Below are 26685 nucleotides of genomic sequence, written 5' to 3'. Positions count from 1 at the left end.
ATTTGCATGCTTTTCTTCTGTTAATCTATCTTTTCCAGCTTAATTTTCAGATAGAGAAGAAGGTCATGGAAAAGGTTTTCCTCCACTGCACTAAGCCATGGAAGACAAATCAAACTATGAACTTTCGCTTTGGGGTAGGATACAAATTACATAAATAATTATAATATTAGCAGGAAAGTGAGAAAGGTATTGTAAAAAGAATACATATAAAGCCTCATGGGAGATAATATTATTCTTTTTTTCTTCAAGGTGAAGGAGATTAATCTGAATAGGACTTCTGAGCATTAGAGTTGGACTATAAAGGATAGAATTTTGTTGTGAATCAAAATGGGAGAAAACTAATTTAAGTACATTTTAAGTAAATGTAAAAGTGTGAAAATGTGCTTTGTAGGAGGATAAAAAGTGACTTTTGCCCCTACCTCACATCATATACAAAAGTTAACTCAAGATGGATAAAAGACCTAAATGTAAGAGCTACAACTGTAAGATAAATAAACTTACAAAACATAAAATTAAATCTTTAGAATATTATATTAAGCAATGATTCCTTGGACATGGTATGGTACTAAAAGCACAAACAACAAAAGATAATTGGAACCCATTGAAAGTAAAACATTTTTGTGATTTAAAAAACAATAACAAGGGGCCGGGGATTTAGCTCAGTGGTGCTGTGCCTGCCTGGCAAGCACAAGGTCCTGAGTTTGATCTCCAGCACAAAAACAAAACAAAAACCAAAAAACAAAACCAAAAAAACAGAAAAACACTAACAAGAAAAATCAAATGATAAATAGAGAGAATGGGGAAAATATTCACAAATTATATATTTGATAAGAATCTAGTATACAGAATTATGAAAAACTACTATAAATCAATAAATAATAAAAAGATAATTCAGGAAATGAGTGATCAACATGGATACTTTTCAAAAGAAGATAATCAAATGGCCAGTAAATACATATAAAGATAATCAAAGAAATTAATCATTAGGGAAAATTAAATCAAAACCAAAATGAGATATTATTCCATACCCACAAGGACACTTACAATAAAAAAGACAACGACAAGTATTGATAAGGACATGGAGAAATTGGAACTCTAATACATTGATAGTGGGAATCTAAAATGATGTAGCCACTTTGGAAAATTATTTGGAAATTCTTCAAAGAAACATAGAATTACCATAAGACTTAGCAGTTTCATTCCTAGGTACACACCCAAAAGAATCAAAACCATATGTCAACACAAAAACATACACATCAATATTAATAACAGCATTATTCATAATAGCCAAAAAAGAAAAACTATTTAAAAATCCATCAAGTGAAGAATGTACAATTAAAATGTGGTACAACTATAAAATGGGATATTATTCAGCCATGAAAGGAATAAAGTACTGATTCATGGAGTTATATTGCGGAACCTTAAAAACCTTATGCTACAGGAAACAAGCAAAGTACAAAAGTCACATAATGTATGGTTCCATTTATATAAAATGTACAGGATAAACAAATCTATAGAGAAAGAATGTAAATTAGTGATTATCTAATGGTGGAGGGAAAAGGGAATAACATCTAATGCCTACATGTCTCTTTTTCGAGGTAATGGAAGGGATCAGAGATTAAGAAGTAATTATAATCATTAATTTTAGGTGTCAAATGTCTAGATTAAGGAATACTGGTAAAGGAAAAACTGGTAAAGGATTGTTGCTGTGTGTATCTGTGAAAATGCTTCCATAGGCTGTTGGCAGATAAGTCAGTGGAATTAGGGGGAAAGAGCTGCCCTTCCTATGTGCAAGAACTCTCCAATCAGGGAGGAGCCTGGATAAAACAAAAAGGTGATTTCCTCTCTGTCCTGGTGCTGGGATGCACTCTTTTCATCCTGCCTTTGGATATCAGGATTACAGGCTATCTTACCTTTTGAACTCTAGAAATTATACCACCAGGTCTTGAAGTTCTCAGGCCTCCACCCTTGGGTTGAGAGGTACACTCTCCACTTCCCTGGTTCTGAGGCCTTTGATCTTGGCCTGGCCACTGCTGCCAAAATCCCAGTGTTTCAGCTTGCATACAGATTGTTCTGGGATTGCTAACCTTTCATAATTGCGTGAGCCAATTCCCCTAACAAATCCCTCATATATTTTCTATTGGCTCTATCTGGAGAACCTTGATGGAGTGGTGATGGTTGCATATCTTTGTGGATGCACTAAGACCACCAAATTGCACATTTTTGCAAGGTGAATTTTATACAATAATTGAATTCTATCTGAATTTTTAATAAAAAACAAGGCAGACTGGGGATGTGCCTCATATAAAAATCTGTTCTTAAGATAAAACATTTTCTTTATGTTATTGTTTTAAATGTGGGTAAAACTAATTTCAGGTCAGTATAAGAAGAAAATCAATAAGGAATAAACAAAACTAAAGCATTAATGCATTTTAATCTTTTTTGGATTGTTGCTCAATTTTAATCACAAAATACAAAGAGTAAACTACCAATATCGTTTTGCCTACAGTTTATTATATACTTTAATAGCTGCTACCTTCCTTTTTTTCTTTTTGGTTTTTTTTTGGTACTGAACTCACAACCTTGCACTTCTGAGGCAGGCATGGTGCCACTGAGCTAAGTCTCTGGCCCTAATAGCTACCACTTTTAAAAAACACACTCTAAAATCCCATTATTTGGAACTATCCTGTATTTACATATGAGAAATAATACCAACAAGAAATAAATCTACATAACTCATCTATATATCCTAATTTATTCTTTTGTATGTAACAAAAAAAAAACATCAGCATTTATAAGAAATAAGCAGAAGACCAGCAATTTTCTCATCACTAGGTTTAGCTGAAAGAAAATAAAACTAAAGAAGTCAAATTAGTTTTCCAGCTATGGTTGCTATAGTTTCTTCTTTTCTTTTTAAACCATAGCTTACTTTGATTCTCTCCCTTCATCACTACTTCTCTTTCCTTAAGTGTAACCAAGCAAGAAAATTCCACTTTGAAACACAGATAATAAAAAAAGAATAAATCACAGCTTTTCTGTCAAATTTTTTATTCCCCCACGGGATCTACTAAAGAACTCAAGAAGTTAGGCAATTAAATGGGCAGTTTTAGTTGGAAAATCAAATTTATAAAGACTAAGTGCCTCAGTCTCATTCACTTATGAATCAAATGTATTTTGTGTAAATTGAGAATTTTAAAACTAGTTTGTCATCTTGTCAATGAATGAAAAACAGGTTCATAAAGTTAACAAATATTATAAAATCTATTGATCTTACTATAAAACCTATTACTATAAAAATCAATTAATTTATTAGAATAATATATAAATGGAATGCACGTTTAGCAGTACTAAACTTTGAGGGGGTCATTTCCATTACTGCTGCATTTCAGATTAAATCTCTGAGAATACATCTTCACTAATGATTTTATCATATACAATATATTTTGAAACACAGTAATAGATCAAATAAACATTAAAGTTGCACATGTAAGGCACAAGATGGCCTATTTAGGAAAAAGAAGTACATATGTATACAAAAACTTCAAGTCAATTCTACAGGAAAAAATAGTAAGACATTTATGTCAATAAATTTATGAATTGTTTCACTAACTTTATTTACCTTGATTTCTTAGCTACACTGTTTGACAGACACTATTTCTAGGACCTAATTTTGATTATATATAAATCTAACTCCTTAGCAGTTCTTTCCCTTTTGAATTTAATTCATCTGGAGGCTTTTCTACTACAACACCCTGCTCGCTGGTTTCAACTTTCTTTCCCCTGGTGCCATACAAACATTTACTGTTTTGAATGCTACATCTATATTTTCTCCTACCTACTCTATCTCTTTTGTTGAATGTTCTATTATTACTTTCAAATCTCAAAGGCAATAACCTCAAATTTTTCACACCTGTAAGTAAAAATCAGCCTCATCCCAGAAGTTGAAACTTGATTTTTTTTTTAACTACTCCTTCTTGGTTTTCTTACAGTATAGACTTGTCTTTGTGATGTTTCTGCTGACCACACATTTTCCACTCTCAAATTCTGAAGCAGGCTTCTTTTATCATGTAACTGGCCTCTCTGTCCCTAGTCTAATTTAGCCATTTCTAGGTATATTATCCCAAAACATTATTATTTTATTATTAAGAAAAAAACCAATGTAAAACAAGACAAATTTACTAAGCTAAATCTACTTTTTATTTTACATAGGGAAATGAACACATGAATAAAGTGAAAGTGGAAATAAAGTATTAAACATTCTAATGAAATAAAATATTTTAAAAGCAAGGAAAAACGTCAAAATGGGTAGGGAGATGTGAAAAAAAAAATTAAAAAGATACTAGGTATAATTTTTTTTGGTACCGGGGATCGAATTTAGGTCCTTGCGCTGCACAGCAGGTGGTGAAACCACTGAGCTAAATCCCCGGCCCACTAGGTATAATTTTTAAAACTCAGTAAATAAATTAAATGGCAGATTAATCATAGCTGAAGATAGAATTAAGAACCTTCAAATTATGAAAGAAAAAAAAAAAAGAAGATTAAGCTGGCTAAATGAGGAAGCAAAACAGATGTCAAAAGAAACCCAGGAGAAAATACGAAGAATTAAAGGAAAGCTATATTTGCAAATCTAATGTCTGTGAAATGCCCAGCATAGATGAAAGATATGAATTCAAAGATACATAAAGGACATTATATATCAAAGAGGATAAATAGACATAAGTAAGATGATAGAAGCTTGTTAGAAAAAATTGTAGCTGCTTCCCCATTGCCATGCTGTGAGCAACTCTCCTCTGCCATGTCATCCATTCTGCCTTGGAGCCAGGGGACTATAAAACTAACCTCTACAAACTCAAAAGCAAGTTGAATATATCGGTGCAGAAGCATCATGACTTCCTGGCACATTCATCAGAAGAGTCTGACTTGTTATGAACCAAAGCACATATAAAATCGGTGGTTCTAGAAATAACCTTGATATGATGGAAAACAGCAAGGAAGAAGGAACTTGCTTTTCAGAAAAATCGAAATCTTCAGGATCACCACGATTAAAAAGGAAACCTTCAATTGTAAAAGTACATAGACTCTTATGATGAAAGACTTTTGGATGAAACTGTAAATGAAGATGCTTCTAATGAAAATTCAGAAAATGATACTATTATGCAAAGCTTGTCGAAAGAAAATAGGCATCATGGAATTGTGAGCTGCACAGCTAGCTTGGAGACAATAGGTCAATCGTTTGAGTTCTTATTTGGATGAATTGTTTTAAGTTTTTTGGTTTTTTTTTTCGGTACTGGAGATCAAACATGGGACCTTGCACTTGAGAGGCAGGTGGCAGAACCACTGAGCTAAATCCCTGGCCCTGTTTTAAGTATTACATGTGTGATGATATTAGCTAAGACTCAGATGGAATGGATAAACAATGTAAATGGTGTGCAAAAGGTGGATACTTGATTTGTTGTGACTTTGGCCATAATGCCTTTTGTAAGAAAAGCATTCTGTATAACCTGGGTCAAAAGGAGCTAAGATAAAGAATGAAAATAACCAATGGTATTGCTACTTTTGTCACCCAAAACCTTTACCGGACTTGGTCACTCCATGTAACAGCATGTTTGAAAATTTAGAACAATTGTTGCAACAATATAATAAGAAAAAAAAAGTTGAAAATGGAAAGAATGGTATGTTATGTGACCTTGCACCCAGATTTTCCTCAAAGAAAAATAGTTAAAATGGTAATGGAAAAGAAATTTTTACAGATTGTGAGTATGTGAATGGATTTAATGCACTAGGAATAGATAACAAGGGCCGGGGATTTAGCTCAGTGGTTTCGCCGCCTGTTGCGCAAGCTCAAGGACCCGAGTTCGATCCCCAGTACAAAAAAAAAAAAGGAATAGATAACAATTCCAAACCTGTTTCAATATGACATATTCTCACACTTTATAAGGCAAAAAGTGACAACAGGAATAAATTGACAAGTCCAAATCAGTGAGATGTTTCACAATAATAGAATTGAACAAAACAATTGATTAAGTTTAATTCAGTGGACATACAGAGAACACTACATACAAAATTAGTAGAATAAACATGGTTCTCAAATACTTTGAGTCAACCAAGCATGGTAGTACATGCCTATAATCCCAGTCTGGAAGGCTGAGAGGCTGAGGCAGACTGCAAGTTGAAGCCCAACCTGGACAACATATAGTGAGATCCTGTCACAAAATAAAAACTAAAAAAGGGGTGAGGATGTAGCTCAGTGTGAAGGGCTTAGATTCAATCCCCAGTACCACCAAAGGAAAAAAATATTCAGAATTGATCAAAGTAAATCTCACCAAATTTCCAAAAATCAATTTCATGTAGACCATATTCTCTTACTACAAATACGTGACAAGATAATAAAACACTCAGCCCAGGGATTTAGCTCAGTGGCACTGCACCTGCCTCGCAAGCATAAGATCCTGAGTTTGATCTCTGGTACCAAAAAAAAATTTAAAAACAAATTAAAAATACTTATTTTAAATGAGTTTAGAAATTTTAAAATTCAGTTCAAAGTACCTCAAAAAAGGAATAGCTAAAATTTAAAATAATTGAAATAGACAATAATGAAAATTCTACATATCAGAGCCTACACTGTCTTGTGGCAAATATGGTTCTATTTAGGGGAGTAGGGCAAGAAAGGCAGAATATTAATGAACTAAATATCCAACTAAAAGTGAGGCTTAAAGAGGGGAGAAAAAGAATGAGACTAAGGCACATAATAAAAGTAAGGAGGGATGTTAATAAAAGACACAATCAAGATTTTAAATAAGTAGGTTCACCAAAGTAAAAATTGTGTATTTTGAAAACAACCCATATGATAATAATAGAAAAATACCAGAAAAAGGGATCAAAATTTCAAAAATCAAACTATAAATTATCAATGTTTAAAATATAATAAAAAGGAACTATAACAACAGATGGTACGAAAATTAAAAAGATAGGGGGTGGGAGTATAGCTCAGTGGTACAGTGCTTATCCAACATGGACAAGGCCCTGTGCTAAGGCTCCAGCACTGCAGGGTCTGGCAGGGGAAATAACACTTATAAAAAAAATTTATTCCAAAAGATTTGAAAATTTAGATGAAATGGATAAATTCTTCAAAAAATATAATTTACTAAACTTAATTACCAAAATATAGAAAGCCCAAAGAACTCTGTAGCTATTGAAATTTAACCAGTACTTTAAAATCTTCTGAGGGGAAAAAAGTGAGACATATATTGTAATTACTTTTGGGGGAGTACTGGAGATTGAACCCAGGACCTTGTACATGCCACCCAAGAGCTCTACCACTAAGGTACAACTCAGCCCTTTTAAGTTTTATTTTGAGATAGGGTCTTGCTAAACTGTCCAGACAGCCTCAAATTTGTGATCCTCTTAGTAGCTGGGATTACAGATATGTGCCCTGTGTCTGGCAATATTTGTTCTTATAAGCATAAATAAATTCTGAAAGGATATACAAAGACTAATAATAACAGTAGATACCCTATGCCTGTGTTTTCTTGGTTACATTTTCTCTGTTTCCTTCCAGTCCTAAAATCACTTTAAATTTTGTGTAGAAGGTAATTTGTAGATTCATCTTCTTTTATAAGGATCCTCAGTCTTTTGTTGTTGCTGTTGTTTTGAGGTCCTGGGGACTGACCCCATAATCTTCATACTAAATTACATTCCCCAGCCCTTTTTATTCTTTTTTGTTTTGGGATAAGTCTCGCTAAATTGCTAAACTGCCGAAGGTGGACACAAACACAATCTTCATGCCTCAGCCTCCCAGACTTCCTCCATCTTTAACAGTCTTTATTGGTCTGCGACTTTAAAACTCTTTGTCTGGAGCCATTACACTCTATTCAAAAGCCAAGTTGTTGAAGCTTCTGCCTATGCGATTTTTGCTGTTACTCACATTATTTGAGTCAAGTTACATGGTAAAGTCCAAAATCAATGGAACCGCTTCAAAAATATTTTCTTATTAGTATCAGAATGTTATCAATGGCTATTCCAATGTCATGAATGTTATCTAGTGGTAAAGAGGATTATAAAAAGTTTTGACTCACATTCATACTTCCCTTATTCAGTCAAGCTTTTATTTATCCAACTATTACTGGACGCCTCCTATTTGCTAGGCTCTTCTAGGTAAAAAACTATGGTCCTTGCTTAAGAATAATTTAGTCTAAAGTGGAATAACTAATTGTTCATAGGAAAATGTGGCTATATTTAGCAATATTCAGGAAAACATTATTTTTACTACAGTTGTCAAGAATTTAATTCTTGCTTCATCCTGAAAACTACAGATTCTATATCTGTGGAGGTCAGTATACTTATGTAATCATAGTACCAAAAAATGTACACAATACATAAAAATACCACTTCAAAATACAAGCGTGTTTTTTTATGTAGCTGAGTAATGAATAGCAACATAATTAAAATAAATTTTCTCTTTTTATTTTTATCTTATTACTTCATTCCCAGTCAAGTTGGAAGCTGAACCAACCCCTATATTTATCTAGCCATTGAATCAATTCTGCATCTGGTTTAAGATGCATTTAGTCAAACCCCCAAGACAACTATTATGTTTTCCTTTCTAAATGCACTGACCTCTGAAACTAGGATGATTACACGTTGCAAATATAACTAGCTTATAAAAGTCCAAAACATAGAAAGGAGAGCTTAATCAAAGTGCAAATTTCTATTCAGTAAACAAAACCAAAATTTATAATAAAAATAAAAAGATTAAAATCCCAGCTCAAAGGCCGGGGATTTAGCTCAGTGGCACCACACCTGCCTCGCAAGCACAAGGTCCTGAGTTCAATCCCCAGTATCAAAAAAAAAAAAAAAAAGTCAGCTCAAAACAACAGTTGGAAAAAAATCCTTAATTTAAAGATGTATTTGTAGAAAAAAAAGATGTAATTTTAAAACAAAATGTATAACCAAAGTTCTAATCATACTAACTTAGCTTTTGTTTTGTTTTGCTGTCTTGGAGATTGAATCCAGTCCCCCAACCCCACTACCACTACTTTTTTAGAGACAGGGTCCCACTAAGTAACAAATTGCCCAGGCTAGGGTCAAACTTGCGGTACTCCTGCCTCAGCCTCCCAGAGTGCTGACACTGCAGGCATGTACTACCATACCTGGTTTAAGAAATCATAATCATTTATATAAAAGGAGAAAAGAAGAAATAAAGTTAGAGATTTAGCCTATTGGTAGAGGCGCTTATCTAGCTTGCAGAAGTCCCTGGGTTTGAGCCCTAATACTCCACCAATGAGAGAGACGGGGCGGGGGGTGGGGGGGGGTTGTGTGAGAAATACAACAAATAGATTCACTTCCAAAGCTCAAAAACCATTGCACAGTAGCTTCCATTGTAGTCTGCATTTCCCTGAAAAGGTTAACTAAGCATATACTGAGAAAGTGTTACTATTTTTAGTCATTTTCATTGGCATAGGTATAATCATTATTCTTCTACAACTCCTTGAAAAGTAGAAGTATGTAGATGCCAAAGAAACTCCAGGGGTACTCACCTATCCACTAAGCACCAAACTGGCTCTTCAGTTTACACGCTACACCTAAGATGAGTAGATAATATGCACTTTTTTTTTCCACCTAGGGCCCCTGTTACACAACACAGCCCCTTGGTATGTGGCAATCCTAATACTTTTCCAGACAGAATAGTTAGTGGTTTCCTAGACTAAATAAAGACAACTGCTTATGGGTACAGTTTCATTCTGGAGCAATGAAAATGTTCATACTTGATTGTGGTAGTAGTTGTACAATTCTAAGAATGTACTAAAAACCATTGAACAGTATATGTTAAACGGATGGAACGTATAGAGTATAAATTATATCTGGGTGAAACTATTATAGAAAAAAACTGGCAGAAGTAGACCTACCCTTAGCTGGGCGTACACACCTATAATCACAACACTCAGGAGGCAGGGGCAGGAAGACTGATGCAAGTTCGAGGCCAGTCTGGGATACATAGTGAGGGTGAGACTGTCTCACAAAACCAAAAAAAAAAAATAGACCTACCCTTAATTTTACTCTGAAACATGAGAAGAAAAGTATATTACAATAAGCCCCTAACTAAAGCAGGAAGTCTTTTAATCACCAAAATCTTAAAGCCCCCTCCCATTATCCCATATGGAATATAAAGTCATACTTTTCATTGATTATTGCTTCTAACTCAAACATTTCTGAAAATACATCTGTACTAGTCAACTTTCTCATCACTAGATATAACACCTGACACCCACAACTTAATTTTGTGTTTACATGATCTCTTAGAGACAAAGAGCAGAAAATGTAAGAAACCAAGACAACTAAAATTCACAGGAGTAGAAACTGCTACACAAAGAGAGTATTTGGTGATTTTTTTTATAAGGGTCCCAATGTCTATTTACCTGAATATTGACCAGCTCATACATGTGAAATAAGTATAAAAAGCCAGAAAAACAATCACCCAAGAGAAGTAGAGGTAACAATGCTGGACACATGCACAGTATTAGATAAGGAACCTATATTCACCAAGTCCAACTAGAGAATTTCATGATTCACAGGACATGGTACAGAGTTCCAAGAAAGAACTTTCCTCAGTATTGGAGAATAATTAGCCCTTGACTAAGTGAGCACTCCTCCTATTACATATAACAAATTTTAAAAGCAAGATACAAAAGAATCAGTTTCCAAAGAACTTAATTGCATTCCACAAGAAAAGCTCAAGAATATTTATAGAAATACAAAAATGTTCAGCACCCAATATTGTGGACTAACACAATGTCAAAACCTGTCAAATATCCAAAGAAGCAGGAAAATACAGTATATAATAAAGAAAATAACTTATTCAGTCAAAATCAATCCACAACCAATACAGACAGTAAAATTGGCAGACATACACTTTAAAATAGTTTTGTATATTTTAAAACCCTATAAAGAGATGTAGAAAAGAATTACATTGCTAGAAATGAAAAAACAGACATTAAATGAAAAAATAAATTAGATGAGACCAAAGACAGATTAGTCGTTGCAAGAAAAAAAAGTAAATGAATTTAAAGATACAGCAATAGAAACTATCCAAAATGAAAAACACAGTGAAGAGGAAATTTCAAGTAATAAAGCATCAGTGGGCTGTCTTCAAGCAGCCAAACATATGCCCAGTTGAAATCGCCAAAGGAAAGGAAAGGGTTTAAAACTAAAACATATTGGGAAGGGGCCTGGGATTAGCTCAGTGGTTCTGCCGCCTGCCTTGCAAACACAAGGCACAAGTTCGATCCCTGGTACCAAAACACACACAAACACACACACACACACTGTACACACACACACACACACACACACACATATTGGGAAGTAATGGCAAAAATTTCAAAATTTGATTACATCAGATCTAAGAAGTCAACAACCCCAAACATGGAGAAAAATCCAAAAATTAACTATAATTAAGTTGTTCAAATCAGCAAAGATAGAAAAGAATTAAACACCATAAACATCCAAATTAACCTAACTGATATTTATGAACAGTCCATCTAACAATAGCAGAAAGTACATTCTTCTAAAGTGCAAGTAAACATTTTAAAAAGAAAGACTATAGTCTGGGTAATAAAACAAATCCTAATAACCTGAAAAGCACTCAAGTCATACAAATTATATGCTCTAACCACAATGAAATTAAATTAGAAATAAATAATGGTGAGCTCTGGGGAAAATTTTCCAAATATTTAGAAGTAAATGCCATAACATAATTCTAAATAGCCTATGAGTCAAAAAGAAACAATCTAAATGGAAATTATAAAGTATTTTGAGCTGAATGAAAGTGGAAACAAACTATACTCAAATCTGTGGGATGTGATAAAACTATATTCAGGGAGACATTTTATAATTCTAAATACCCACATTAGAAACACCTATCATCAGAAAAGCAGAAAGGTCTTAAACCAATAACCATAGCATTCACCACAAAAGAGAAATTAAACCCAAATCAATTAAACCCAATAGGACACTGGATATAATAAAAATCACAATAAGGAGATTTAACTCAGTGGTGCCACCGCCTCCTCGCAAGCGCAAGGTCCTGAGTTCGATCTCCTGTACCAAAAAAAAAAAAAAATAAGAATCACAATAGAAATTAATGAAATGGAAAACAGAAAAGCAAAAGATAAAGTCACTGCAATTAAATTTGATCTGATCATTAAAACCTCTAGCCAGAGATTACAGGAGGGGAAAAGAGAGACAAGACAAAAAGTAACAATATCACAAAGGGAAGTGATGTTAGCATACATCCTATGTATTAATGAATTATGCCAATACAACCCACAACTTAGATGAAATAAACACACTCCTTGAAAGGCTCAAACTACCAAAGCTCACTGACAAAGATAACCTAGGTCTGTGGGGTAGCTCAGTGGTACAGCACTTCATTAGCAGCTTAGCATGCACAAAGCCCAGAATTGAATTCATGGCACAATAAATAAATAAATAAATAAATAAATAAATAAATAAAATCACAGATAACCTGAAGAGCCCTATATCTATTACATGACTTTAACTGATCATGTAGAAATCATCCCACAAAGAAAACTCCTAATCAGATGTTTCACTGGTGAATTCTATAAAACATTTAGGGAAGAAATAAAACCAACACTTCATGAAAAACTGAAAGTTGAAAATATTCCCCAATTCTGTGGAGTCAAAATTACTCTAATACCAAAACCAGACAATGATATTATAAGAACAGAAAACTACAGAACAATATCCATCATATATACAATGTAAAAAAACAAAATTTTGGTGAATCATATCTCACTATATTAAATAAATAATATATCATGATCAAATTGTGTTTATCCCAAGAAGGCAAGGTTGGTTTACTATTATAAAGCAATGAATGTAATTCACTACATTAAAAAACTAAAAAGAAGATCACCTCAAATGATGCAAGAAAAAGCATTTCACAAAATCCAATGTCCAATCTTTTTTTTTTTTTTTTGGTAGATTTTTTGAAACAGGGTCTCACTCTGTAGTGTAGGCTGGCCTTGAACTCACTATGTAGCCCAGGCTGACCTTGAACTCACAGTGATCTTTCTGCCTCAGCTTCCTGAGAACAGGAATTACACCCCTGTGCCACCATGCCTGGCCTAAACATCCATTCTTGATAAACACTTCAGCAAAGTAGGAATAGAAAGAAACTTTTTCAACTTGATTAAGGCCATCAAAAGAAAGAAAAGACTCAGTTAATATTACAGAGTGGTGAAAGAATACTTTCCCCACTAAGATCAGGAACAACACAAAAATTCCTGTTCTCTCCACTTTGAACACATTGTACTAGACATTCTAGCTAGTACAATAAAGAAAATTCATTCATAAAGAAGTAAAACTGTCTTTAATCTCAGACAATATGATTATCATTTAGACAATCCAATGGAATCCATTTTTTAAAGCTACTAAAACTATTAAATAAATTTAGCAAAGTTGTAAGGTATAAAATCAAGTCATAAAAACAATTCTTTTTAAATATACCAGTGATAACATGAAATTTTAGAAGCAGTATCATTTATAACATCAAAAATATGGCCACATTAAAAAAAAACACTGAAAACCACCAAACACTTCAGAGAGAAATTAAAGAAGATCTACATAAATGAAGAAATATATCTTCTACTTCAGCAGAAAGACTCCATACTATTAAAATGTCACTTCAATAGGTCCAGCCCACACAAGCAGAGGGGATTATATAAAGTCAAAAATACTAGGAGGTGGAGATTACTAAGAGCCATATTGGAAGTCCTCCTGTTACAGGTGTCAATATTATTAAAGTATCTCCTCATATATTTTTGTTGTTGAACAATTATATAATTCCTTTAAAAGGACTTTGTAGCCGAGTTACCTGCTTCAGTTTAAATCTTGGTTTTCTTAATTACTGTACGGCCTTGCCCATTTAATTTTCTTTTGCCTCACCTTCTTGATCCATAAAATGTAGACAGCAGCAATACTTATCTCATGCACTTTAAGGTTTAAATGATTAAGTACAGTATCTGTAAAGCATCTGGCACACAATAAGCATTTGTTTATATACATACATCAATATATCCATAAAACCAATATAAGTACTATAAGTTCTATTTCTTAAAGTTAAGTAGTTATTACAACACATTCTTCTTTAACTGCTTAAAGACTACTACTACAAGTAAAGCGCGGTATTATAGTCAAGGTGTGTACAAAAATAATTCATTAAATTACATGTACTTAGTCAACCTTAGGCACTGAGGGAAAAGTACCAACTTATTTCCATTTTTAGTTGAAGTTTCAAAAGCATACTTAATACCTAAGATGGCTATAATAGGCCTGTTCTGCTGAGTGCTAGTTTGTGCTTGTTCTCAAAGATTATGGTTGGCCCACTTTTCACTCTTAAAAAATGTTCCAGTTTACACAAGAAACCATATAATCACCCTAGTTTGTCATAATCCTAGACTGGGGTAGAAATTGAATCTAGATAAACAATTTTTAGTAACGAACCAACAAGGCAAGGACAATGGGAAAGGAAACTGAAGGAAGAGGACAGGCACTGGTAAGGGGACAAACAGGAATGACGGAACTGGAGTGGTACAGGAATAATAAATGCTTCAAAATATCCAAATATCAAAACCAATTTGTTCACAATGAATTTATATTATGTTGCCTAGAAGCCTACCACATTCTTAAAAGCTTAGTAATAGGTCATTAAATATTTAAATGGCATTTCCTCAAGGATTAAAAAAATCAGATGAACATGAAGAATGTTAATATATAATATTTAATATCCCTTTCTTCTATCTGTTCTCATAAATAATCATGAAGCCAAGATATAATCCTGCTAGATACATTTTTTAAAAATAAGAAAACTTGTTTAAATCTATACACTACAGGCCCATTTCTAGCAAGAAAGCATTTTATAGCTATTTTTAAACTCCCATCTAAAATCATTAGTTAATTTACTTTGGAAATTCTAATACCTTTATAATTCAGCAACCCTAAAGTAAACAGTCATGATCCCTTAAGCGGATAAATATGACCACTTTAAAGACCAAATTATTTGACTTAGTGTGCATTTTTTACTTCTATACTTTAAGATGTGTTTACAAGTTCTGCTCTTTTCACTAAAGAAAAATTATAAAACTATAACAATTTTTAAAATAGCCTATAAACAAAGGCATTCTTAAAAGTTAGGTATTTTGACTTTCTTAGAACTTAGGTAATAAGAATATAGTACTAACATATACCACAACATGGGTGAAACTTAAGGTTTTCTTGAGAAGCAAGCCATGAAAAGGCTCTCCACTTAATGTATGATTCTTTATGAAAGGTCCAAAACAGACAAATCTGTACAGTGTTAGGTTCAAATTTGCCTGAGGGTTGGGTAAAAGAGACCAGAATGAGAGGAATACAGAATGAGTTCCTTCGTGAGTTAGAGAATATTCTAAAATTAATCAGTGACACCCTGTGAATATACTAAAAAAAAAAAATGAATTGTAGTTCAAATCAGTGAATCATATGGTCTGTGGTTTATATCTCAATAAAACTATTACCAAAAAAAAGAATTCAGACTATAATTTGAACCCTAAATATATAAACTCTTACGTGTTAATATCTTAAAAATGGAAACACATGTTTCCAGTACTTTGTAGAAGAGAAAGCCAAGAAGTGTATGCATTAGTCTGTCATGATAATTGCTAATCATGGATGATAATGCTAGTAAACACTCTATCACCAAATTCCTATTGAATTTCAGACTATGTATGGATTTCTTGAATATCTTACCACATGATAAATTTAGAAATTGGCTTGACTTTAAACTTTTGGTAATTATTTCCTGATTTCATGCAGGAATAAAAGTAGCTTAAATAATATATCAAATTGTAGGGGTTTAGTCCTAAGTAATTGTTAATTTACAGTTTGTCAATACAAAGTTTAACGCAGTATGTGAAGTAATGCATGTTAAGCTAAAGCATAATTTAGATATTACACAGTGTATACTATATCAAAACAGCATGTTGTACACTGTAAATATATACTTTTGTCAATTTAAAAAATAAATTATAAAAATACAAAGCTTACTAAAGATAATTTGAAAGTCTTATAACAAGTTAGCTTAACTGTATATGTACATTTCTGTTTTACCTTCTTAAATTATACTATTACCATTGCAAATACAAAGTGTTAATTATTTCTTGACCCAACTGCAGTACTTTCATCTACACTAATCATATCCATATTTTTTTTACACAAAGGTCTCTAATTTAGCAAAACTCCCAGTGTATTTTTAATTCCTAAAGTATATTCAGGAACATTCCAGACCACAAGACTCTGAGGGATTGTAGAGTTAATCAGACTGATGTCAATATATATGTACATAGAACCATACTATGTTTTTATTCAGCAAATATGTCATGAACAAAAGTTTCTGTTTTATGATACCAGGTAGATAAACTCAATTAAACTGAGTATAACTGCAGAAATTAATAAACTCAGAAACTTCAACTATATGACTCAGTTAATGGAAAATTTTTCAAAGCTAAACATGTAAACATATTTCATATATAATATATACATTATATATTTTTAAACTCCCTACATACATCTTAATGTAGTCGATGAGCATACAAATGATCACACCAAAGATGAAGTATATGTTATGTACTGCCTTAAAAAAGTAACAAAGGTTATTCTTAGTCAAGACAGAATAATATTACCATTTTGCTTATTGCTAATGTTACTTTAAAATACTGAAAAGAGGTCAAAAGACACACTTACTTTAAAACTATTTAAACATAATTTTCTGACAAATCATTAAAAAAATAAAACAAAGCTGGCCCAGCTTTTCTGAAGTCTGAGACAGGATAATTGCTTGAGCCCAGGAGTGAGGCCAGTCAGCCTGGGCAATACAGCAAGACCTCATCTCAAAAGAAACAAAAAATTTTAAACATAAAGATAGAAATGATAGTATAATCAAAGACAAGATCACCAGGTTCGATTCCTACTCTTTCACCTACTAGCTGAGTAACCTCAAGAAACTTAATTAACTATTTTGAACTAATTTCCTCTTTTCTAATGAGGAAAAATAATTCTATCTACTTCACAGTGTTGTTACTAGGGAGTAAAGAATAAAAAGGATTTGAATACAATTTTGCAAAACTGGAAAGCAATATATGAACCACTAGGTTATTATAAAGTAACAATTTTTCTTAAGAAAAAAGCTAACAGTATAATAAATCTGCTTCCTTATATTAGGTATTAATTTAAATATTTTCAGTTAAGTAGATATACAGGTGAGTAAATTGTGTAACAACCAATTCCTCTTCCCTTTTAATAAATCAACACAAATTAAAACAACTTGGAAGTAAGAATGGTTAATATATGTTATAACAAAAAGTAACTTTTTTTTTCAAAGAATTTGGGACTGAACCCAGAGCTTTTGCACTGAGCTATATCCCCAGCTCTTTTTTTGTTGTTTTTTGAGACAAGGTTTCACTAAATTGCCCAAGCTGGGCTCAAATTTGTTATCCTCCTATCTCAGCCTCTCAGAGTGCTAGAATTACAGATGTGCACCACAACAGTCAGCTAAACTTTTATTTTTAAAATAAGTATTTTCTCATGCTTTGGGTATTTTGTTCAACTAACTAATCATATATGTGCTTCAAATTAAATATTATAAATATGATTTACCAACAGAAGGAAAGTTATTACTATTTTGCTCTTTCTATACTCATTACCTAACTGAGGCTTTTAGATAGAACCAAACACATGGAACAAACAAAACAATCAAAGGAAAAATACTTGCAATAAACCATACCTAGTAATAAGAACTGCATTATCGTGGTGGGCAATCCCATTTTCTGGAATGGTGTTTCCATCACTTTGGTGAGAGAGAATGGATTTCTGCCATTTACAGAAGCTATCGAGAGACTTGTCTGCATGGTGGTTTATCTCCAAGTTTGGCTGCAATACAACATGCATACCAGAAATGTTCCAAACAAATTACTAAGGTCAGTTGTTAAAACTTTTGAAGGCTACAGTGGGAGTATAATTAGAACCAGTGGTTTCTGGGAATAATCTCTCCAATTTTTATCTCTGCAATAACTGATCTATAGTTCATTTAGTTTATTATTGAACAGACATTCTTTACAGTTCCAGCTTTAACGATAATATGAACATAAGTGAGATTATCAGCATGCAAGATCAACCAAAACCAGTATTACAAAGTATGCCATGCAAATGATCATCCTTATACTGAAACATATATCTAACATACTCTTACACACATAGGAAAGAAAGCTTTAACAAGATATGAGACATATTCTTGTAAAGTATTTAAAATTTGCTTAAAACATTACATGTTTGGAATTAAGAATCACATTTAACCAGCACATAAGAGGAGAAATGAGGAAATACATTCTTTTCTAATAAGTATTTCCATTGCCTAAGAGTTTAAATTTATAACTAATTCATTCTTACCTGATCTTCTGTGAGAACAATTAAGCGGGCCACTATAATATTCACAACGTTTCCTAGGCTGGAATCACGGTAAAGTTTGGCAACCTGACCTCCAGAAAATAAGAAAAGACACAAAGTCAGACAAAAATCACAGGATGATAGTTTGATTTTTTAAACTGGTAAAACAATATTTTATGACTTTAACCTTTATGTAAATAAAAAGGTAACCTTTTATATTACGTTACATGGAACTCTACCCTCAAGATGCCTTGCAACAAATTTTTACACATATCTACATCAAGAAATATTTTCTCCTAGAGATGAATTTCATCACTGTAATTAAGAGTGAACTGTTGGGCCAGGGATGTAGCTTAGTGGCACCACACCTGCCTCACAAGTGCAAGGTCCTGAGTTCGATCCCCGGTACCAAAAAAAAAAAAGAGTGAACTGTTTCAAGTTAAATAAAACTGCTTAAACAATATTTAACAACATATTGAAAATATTATCTAAAAATTAATAATAAGGTCATCTTTAAATTTGTTTTGATGGAACTTAAACATTAACAGACCAGTACTGGAGCTGAGAATATAGCTCAGTGGTAGAGCATGAATGAGGCCCTTGATTCAATCCCAACTACCAAAAAATAAATTTTTAAAAAATTATTTACTATTTTAAAAAGATTAATTCTTATTATTTATTTCACAGTAAATATTCACAAACGTAGTACAAAACATAACAGACTGCTAAATAAAATATTGTATAGAGGGATCAAACTTACAATATTCATCACACTCAAAACGTAATGCTCAATGTCTTTGCGGCCATGGTAGCCCACCATCATTTTGTCTGCCACTACCAATGTCTCCACAAACCGTTCAGTGCTCACTGATCTCTTCTGTCTGTGGTGGATTTGTGTATCATTAATTGGTAGCAAAGAAGGAAATGCAGATGATGTGTCATTCAGCCACCAAGGTTTGTCACTTCTTGGAAGGTCTACAATAAAAACAATTCAGATAGATTCACCAATTTACCATATTTATTTACAGATTTTTCATGTGGATATGCTTCTCATAAATTCTCTAGTATATTAAGATTTTCCAAAAGGGGATGAAGAAATACAACAATCAGAAAAACTCTTAAATTTTCAAATTAATTATCTAGAAAAAAAAAATCCAACTGCTCATGAAAACAAAATAAACCTATAAAATAAATTATCTAATAAAAATTTTTTCAAATAGTTGTTTCATTTTATTCCGGTGAGTTATTATCTCATAATGCTTTTAAATTTAGAATATATACCTTAAAATTGTTTCAAAAGCAATTGGGGCATAACTTTTGAAACAGCCATAAACAGTTTTGATGGAAAACAATGATATTGCAAAAATCTAATCCTAAAATGATTCTGAATATTTATTTTAGAGTAAGATGCTTTTATTAAACTATCTGATTTAGAATCAATTCTTTTCCTTCAGAAATCTCAATTCTAAAAGGCTATGAATTAATTTTTCACATAATTTTGCAGCCTATGACTATGAACATATATATTTATACTATTCCTTTTCCAAAGTCTAAAATGAGAGTGGAAAGATGACTCCAGCACAATTTGCTTTAAATCACACTGTTTTGTGGGTTATGGCTTGTGTCTAGATGTCCCTCTAAAGCCTCATGCAGTTGTAGGTTCAACTTTTTCAAAGGCAGCTGAATCTAGAGCGTGTGATTGATTCATGGTGCAATGCCAGGCTCAAGGGCACTAGGATTAAGGGTGTGAGTGGTACCTGCCCTAAGTAGTCTGGATAAATAAAAGAGGCAGAAAGACGCTATTAAATTCCCTTGTTGCTTTAGCTGTCTTCTGCTGCCACGAATTGTTGCCCCTCTGCCATGTGCCATGCTGCCTTGGAGCCAGTCGATTATAGACTAAAACCTCTACAAACTGTGAGCTAAATAAATCTTTCCTCCTGTAACTTTGAGTGTAGAGTATTTTGTCTCAGCAATGAGAAAAATAACTAAGACAGTGTGGATCACAGTGTACCTTTCATTTTCTAGACATTTCGTCCTTCTGTACTGAGGAACATTTTTATTACATTTTTACATTTGTATTGCATACACTGCCTCATTTGTATTCATCTTCATTAAATAAACTTGAACAAGCAGATGTCCTCTACACACCTCACTTTCATATCCTTACATTAAACTGAAAATCTTTCTTACTAATACTGAAACAATTAGTGAGGGAAAATTAAATTAATATTATTACATATTTGACAATGATACTATTCTCATTCTTCTAACTTCATTAGCCTTTTCCCTTTAAAAACTGCACTGGTAGGATGGATAAATTTTAAGAAATTAGAAATGGAAATGATCATGAAAAGAATCACCTTCAAAACTAATATAAATTAAATGATTATCTTTGTTCCTAAAGGTCAATAATGGCAAAGACATTCCACTTCTTATTTCAATAGTATATTCCAAGAAAGCGAGTGTTTCCTTATGTCTTGTTGAAGACAGACTGATAAGTTGGCCTCCATGGGCCCCACTCCTTGACATTCACACTCCTCTTTGATCCTTTTCCTTTTGTGTATGGGTAGGGCCTCTGACTTGATTCTACTCAATAAATACAGCAAAGATGACAGGACAAAAGTGATTATGTGTATGTAAATACACAATTAGGTTGCATAGTACTATAGCACCTGTATATTCTAGTCTCTCCCTTCCTGACTTGGGGAAAGCTAGCATGTTGGTGAATCCATGGCAAAGAGCTGTAGCTTGCCTCTGACAACCAGAAAAAAACTAAAACCACAAAATATCTGAATGCTACCAAGAACCATGGGACCAAGGAAATATTCTGTAAGTCAAAATTCCAGATGAGAACCCAGTCCTGGCTGAGGCTAAGCAGATAACCCATCCATACAGGTCCTAACCTACAAAAGCTGTGAGATGATAAATGTATATGGTTTAAGCCACTGTGTTGGTAGTAATATTGTTGAGAAACAGACAAAATGTTTTCTGCATCAGTATATTTTCAATTTTTTCTTGGTCAGTCTTCTGTGATCATAAAACCATGCATGTATTCAAGCCATCCTTCATCTTTTCTTTCTCTGACTAGATAGCTTAAATATCCAAACATAAGATTTAATTTCCAATCTTTTGGCCATTTCTGCTTCTTTGATGCTTTCAATTCTTCTGTATTTTAAAGTATTGAAAGAAGAATTAGATATTATCAGGCACTAAACAATTAGCAATGTTATTTTTCACTTTAAAAGTATTCTAGGGGCCGGGGATTTAGCTCAGTGGTTCTGCCGCCTGCTTCTCAAATATAAGGTCCCGAGTTCGATCTCCGGTACCAAAAAAAAAAAAAAAAACCGAAACAAAAAGTATTCTGGGTAATTTCACTGCTATTATCATCATCTTTCTAATTGTCATATTTTTCAAAATTTATTGTTTTAATTGTCAGTTTGCCTGGCTATCGGAACACAAATTTTTTTAATAGTCTCTAACTTTTTATTTATGAATGCCCATCAAAGACATTATATATAATCATATATAATTATATATTTAATATTATATGTTTAGAAACATAATGAACAAAATCAATAGAGATAGCATATTCAGTTTCATTTCAAAGATTAAATTAATCCAATATGCTGGATATGATAAGTATTTATTTAATGAGTAATGAGTAAGCAAGTAGATAATGAAGATAGAGGTAATATTATCTATATCAATGGAATGAAAGGATATTGTTATTTCTAGATGCAAGAATAAAATTTTTGGGTTTTTGTCTAGGTTTTCTAAAAAGAACAGATATGACATCCTTAAGAAATGTTTAAAATTCATAATTTGAATTTAATTAGAATGGAAAAATTCTGTATCTGAATATGGCACAAATATAACCAGTGTCAAAGGATTTTTATATCCTATATTTCTACATTAATTTGACTTGCTCATAACAAACTGGTAATGTGTGTCTCTAAATTCACATCTTTCACTTGGCCTACGCTGTTAAATCAGTTTCATAATTAATTTCTTGGCCAGACATTTCATAAACTTATTAACAAAAAGTACTTTTTTTTCTCAATAATATCTAGTAATATTTCTTGGAACTCAAAGAGCTACTACATACAATATTCCCACTAATGCGAAGGCAGTGAAGTGTTTAAAAGTGTGACAAAGACAGATTTAACTAAAAATAGGATAAACTGGGAGACATGAGACCAAGCAGTTAGAAAGTCAGTACAGTAGTCTAAAAAGAAAATTAAGTCTGAACTAAATGGACTGGTGTTAGGGACAAACTCATAGAATGTACTAAACAGAGTACTACTTAGGAAATTGTATCAGTAAGCCAGGAGCAAAACAGTAAAAAAGACAAAAATCTCTCCCCAAAAGGGCAAAATTTTCTGATAGCAATAAAAGTGGGTTTGGAAATGTTCAATACCTGTTTAATCACTGAAAAATAAAGTCTGCCTGAGGTACAATAATGTAACAGGCACTTCAGAAAAGAGTAATTTGAATATGAAAAGATTATGACATGCCTTTCAAAATATGATGAAATCTTCAATTTTATTTTTTCTCTTTTCGTTTTGTGGAACTGGAGATGAACCTAGAGAGCACTAAGTTACATCTCTAGCGGTTTCCTAACTTTATTCTGACACAGTCTCAGTAAGCTGCTCACACTGGCCTCAAACTAGAAATCTACCTAGTATCTGGGATTATAGACATCTACTGCTACACCTAACATGAATCTTCAAATATTTTTTACAGAAAGTGATCTACTTTACAATCATAAAGTGAAGGATATTATATTACAGGAAAGTGTCAAAATAAACAACTAAATATTTGAATCATAGTTTTTAAAGAATTCATATATAATTGTATTTACAACCTAAATTTAATTAAATACAAGATAAAATAAACTTATTTTGATACTGTTCAGTTTTACTACTCAATCAAACTTTTTCATTGTTTAGTTAGAAATTTTATTTCATGTTTTAAGTGGATTTACTTATTTTAGTGGCCTTTTCTAGAACCAACCATTTTTGACCAACAAGGACTTTCTGTTACAAAAAGTCTAAGCGATATTTAAATCCTTATTTAAGAAGAAAACATGCAGAATAAGATGCTGTTGCACAAAGTACTCCAAAGACCACTTAAATCCTTGAGAATGAAGAAAAGTGACCCCATAATGAACACGGAGAGGAAACAAAAGGATAATTCATTCATTAATTCGCAAGGTAATCAATTGCATTTTTTATTCAATCTATTTATTGGTAAACTTTTCTTCACATTAAATTGAAATCTCCCTTAGAAACATTTTGCCACTATTTGAAGCTATTAGAACTACACAGAACAAGTTTAGAAAAAAAACTTTTAAAAATGTAATTGATCTTTAAATACCAGAAACAGTCATCTTAATAATAATGATACTAGGTACAATTTGACTGAGTAGTATGAGCTGAGATGAGCACTCAGAGGGTTAGGAAATCCGTCCAAAACTACATCAAAGCCCATAGTTTTTTCACTATGCTGTGGTATATCTACTGTACTATTCCTCTTCAGTGTTCTTAACTTTAGATTAACATTCTCCTAACTCTGTACCTCTAATCTTGTTCTTCTCTAATTCAGTTTTCACATAGCTGCCAGAGTCTGACTATGCCATTCCTTCTACTTAAATTCTTTTAACAAGGTTCCAGGTCACTTAGAATAAATACCTTAATACGGTAAGCCCTTCATATTGGCCCCTATTAACCCTTCACTTTCATTACACACAACTATTCCCCTCAACCACTATGAACCTCACTTCCATCTCTCAAACTCACATTCTAGTCCAATTATATGAACTGTAAATTTCTGAAATGTGAGTCTTCAAGTCTTATTCAAGTGTTTAGATTCCCACTATGCACTAATGTGAAAATATAACCCAACAAAACAATACAAAGTACTGTGGAACATCTATAAATAAAACTTATAAGTATTATCTGGATAAGGTAAGATTTTTTCAATCCATTCTAAGAAAAAAAAATACATTAAGTTTTACAGACTTATATTTTAAGGACTTCTCAAAAAGCCTCTAAATTGACTTATAATTATTGGTAGATGGCAAAATTTTAAGGGGGCTCTGGACGTAATTCCAATCATTCAAATTCCCATTTACTTTTATTGTTAGCCTTACTATGCTGTCCAGAAGAAAGAGAAGGCAGCAATACAAAATCATATGCTCTCCAAAAGTTGCATACTTACCTGAAACCCCACAATGAGAGTGATGATAGAGATGTCGTTGTTGAAGGGTAGACTTTTTGTAAATAACATGAGGATGGCCATTTTCATAACTAAAATGCTTGGAATCCTCTGTAGTATTATTTAAAGGTTCAATAAAATATTCTTCATCCTCTGTAGCAATAATACCATGCTAAAACAAAAAGAAACAAAGGATTTACCACAAAGAATCACTTTAATTAGCTATCATTATTACCAAGAATAAAAAACAAATTGACACCTCTCCAAAAAAAAGAGTTAAAATACACACTAATTTAAAAAGCTGGTCTATTATCTGTCCTCAGTAAAACATATAAATTTCTGTCCTTTAAAAAAGATGTTTAAATACCTCTATATACTATCCACTACATATACTGGACATATTTCTTCCAATTTTCCTAACAACTCTGAGAGGTAGCAGAGAACTCTATGTGAATTTCAAAGCTTATCTCCTTCCCAAATTGTATACAAAACTTAACTACACCATCTGTATTTAAGTATAGCTTTGTCATTAAGTTTCAGCCAATAAGAAATGGGCAGAGGGGGCCAGGGATTTAACTCAGTGGTGCCACTGTCTGCCTCACAAGTGCAAGGTCCTGAATTCGATCCCCGGTACTAAAAAAAAAAAAAAGAAAGAAAGAAAGAAATGGGCAGAGGACTGTATAACCCCTTCAGGCCAAGCCCTTGAACATCTCTCCAATGGAATTCTTCACTCTCTTTCTCTATTGCCAATTAAATGGAAAGATCTAGGGGAGGTAGAAAAAGGCAAGGCACATGGGTCCCTGAATGATCTCTTTCTTGGAAAACCAGCTGATGTAAACACTGATATAGGGGGAAATAAATTTTTATTGTGATAACAACTGACATTTTAAGGTTGATGTTACACTAATTAGTATTCCTTAATTAACATACATCCCCATTTTGCAAATGAAGTAACAGGCTCAGTGATCAAGAATGTGCCCAGTACTATATATAGGAAAGAAAAGGTGCTGAAATTCAAACAAAACTCTGCTGTTATTCACAACATGTCACACTACATCTACACATTTAGCCAAGTGCTACTCAGCTGTTTTATCCTCTCTTTAAATGCTTCTTCAGCCCAAATGCAATAGCTTCATTCTCCTCTGAGCTCCAGTAGAGGTTATCATTATCATTTACTTTCAATTAATGCCGCGGTTTTGTTCCATTTCAAATCTTGAAGTTTTTATTTATATCTAATACAACTTTTCAACTGGATCGTACTTCCCGACTAGATTATTTGCTTTCTTCAGGCGAAGGGATAGCTCTTGTATTCCCTTATATCAGTTATAGCCACAGAAAGAGTTTCTTATAGTAAAAGTTATTTGCATCAAAAAGAAGAACTTCCAAAAATAAATAAAAATCCCCCCTTTTCTAATAGTGTTCTCCTAAGAAAGGCACCTGAGAGAATTAATCCAACTAATTTACTTTGTAACACTGGATAAAACACAAACTCTGTAGATGTATTTCCTCAATTGGAAAAATGAAAGGGTTGGTCTAAATTAGCTGTTCTAAAACAGCACTCTAGGAGCCCTAAAGGCCTGCTGAAAGTGCCCTCCGGAGATTGCCCCAGACAACAAAGGGAGATCTAAATGGCTTGGATTCCTGGGCTTAGAATCAGCTGTGCTTTTTATTAATCTGTGTATTAAGTTTCCACATAACATTTCATATGAGAAAAGGGTTTTGCTGCTTCAAAAAGAAAAAAAGTTGAAAACCACTGGACCATGTAATCTCTAAGGTCCCTTTGAAATCTCAACCTCTGTGGTGCTGTCTAGAGAAATTCATGTTAAGTACTACCTGCTTGGAAAGAAAGATAAAACAAAATCAAAAGTGCTCTTACCTATAACCTACATGAAATAAGTTCAAAAAATGAAAAAAAAGCAGCCCTTAGTCACTGTATATTATTTTTACTGTTGTTTGCTTTAGATTATGGTTAAT

At 32.8% G+C, this 26685-nt stretch overlaps 1 protein-coding gene across 6 annotated transcripts in view; it reads right to left on the bottom strand.

Annotated features, from left to right (window-relative positions):
- Positions 1-26685, bottom strand: part of Adamts6 (ADAM metallopeptidase with thrombospondin type 1 motif 6) — a 295156-nt gene that overhangs the window by 248957 nt on the left and 19514 nt on the right. For all 6 annotated transcript variants that reach the window (XR_015442349.1, XR_015442350.1, XM_087189555.1 and 3 more), the window contains exons 5-8: positions 24715-24883; positions 19256-19470; positions 18499-18582; positions 17837-17982 (exon numbers count right to left, since the gene is read on the bottom strand). Coding sequence is in view for 4 of the 6 variants with exons in the window: in XM_087189555.1 (XP_087045681.1) it covers positions 17837-17982; positions 18499-18582; positions 19256-19470; positions 24715-24883 (614 nt within the window). In the remaining 2 variants the exon portion in view is untranslated. The remainder of the gene's footprint in view (positions 1-17836; positions 17983-18498; positions 18583-19255; positions 19471-24714; positions 24884-26685) is intronic.

This window comes from Heterocephalus glaber, unplaced genomic scaffold, assembly GCF_053883595.1.
Source record: "Heterocephalus glaber isolate CG9 unplaced genomic scaffold, H.glaber_assembly_v1.0 deba00001543, whole genome shotgun sequence".
Classification (NCBI taxonomy): Eukaryota; Metazoa; Chordata; class Mammalia; order Rodentia; family Bathyergidae; genus Heterocephalus; species Heterocephalus glaber.
This window is presented reverse-complemented; position numbering and strand designations above follow the sequence as displayed.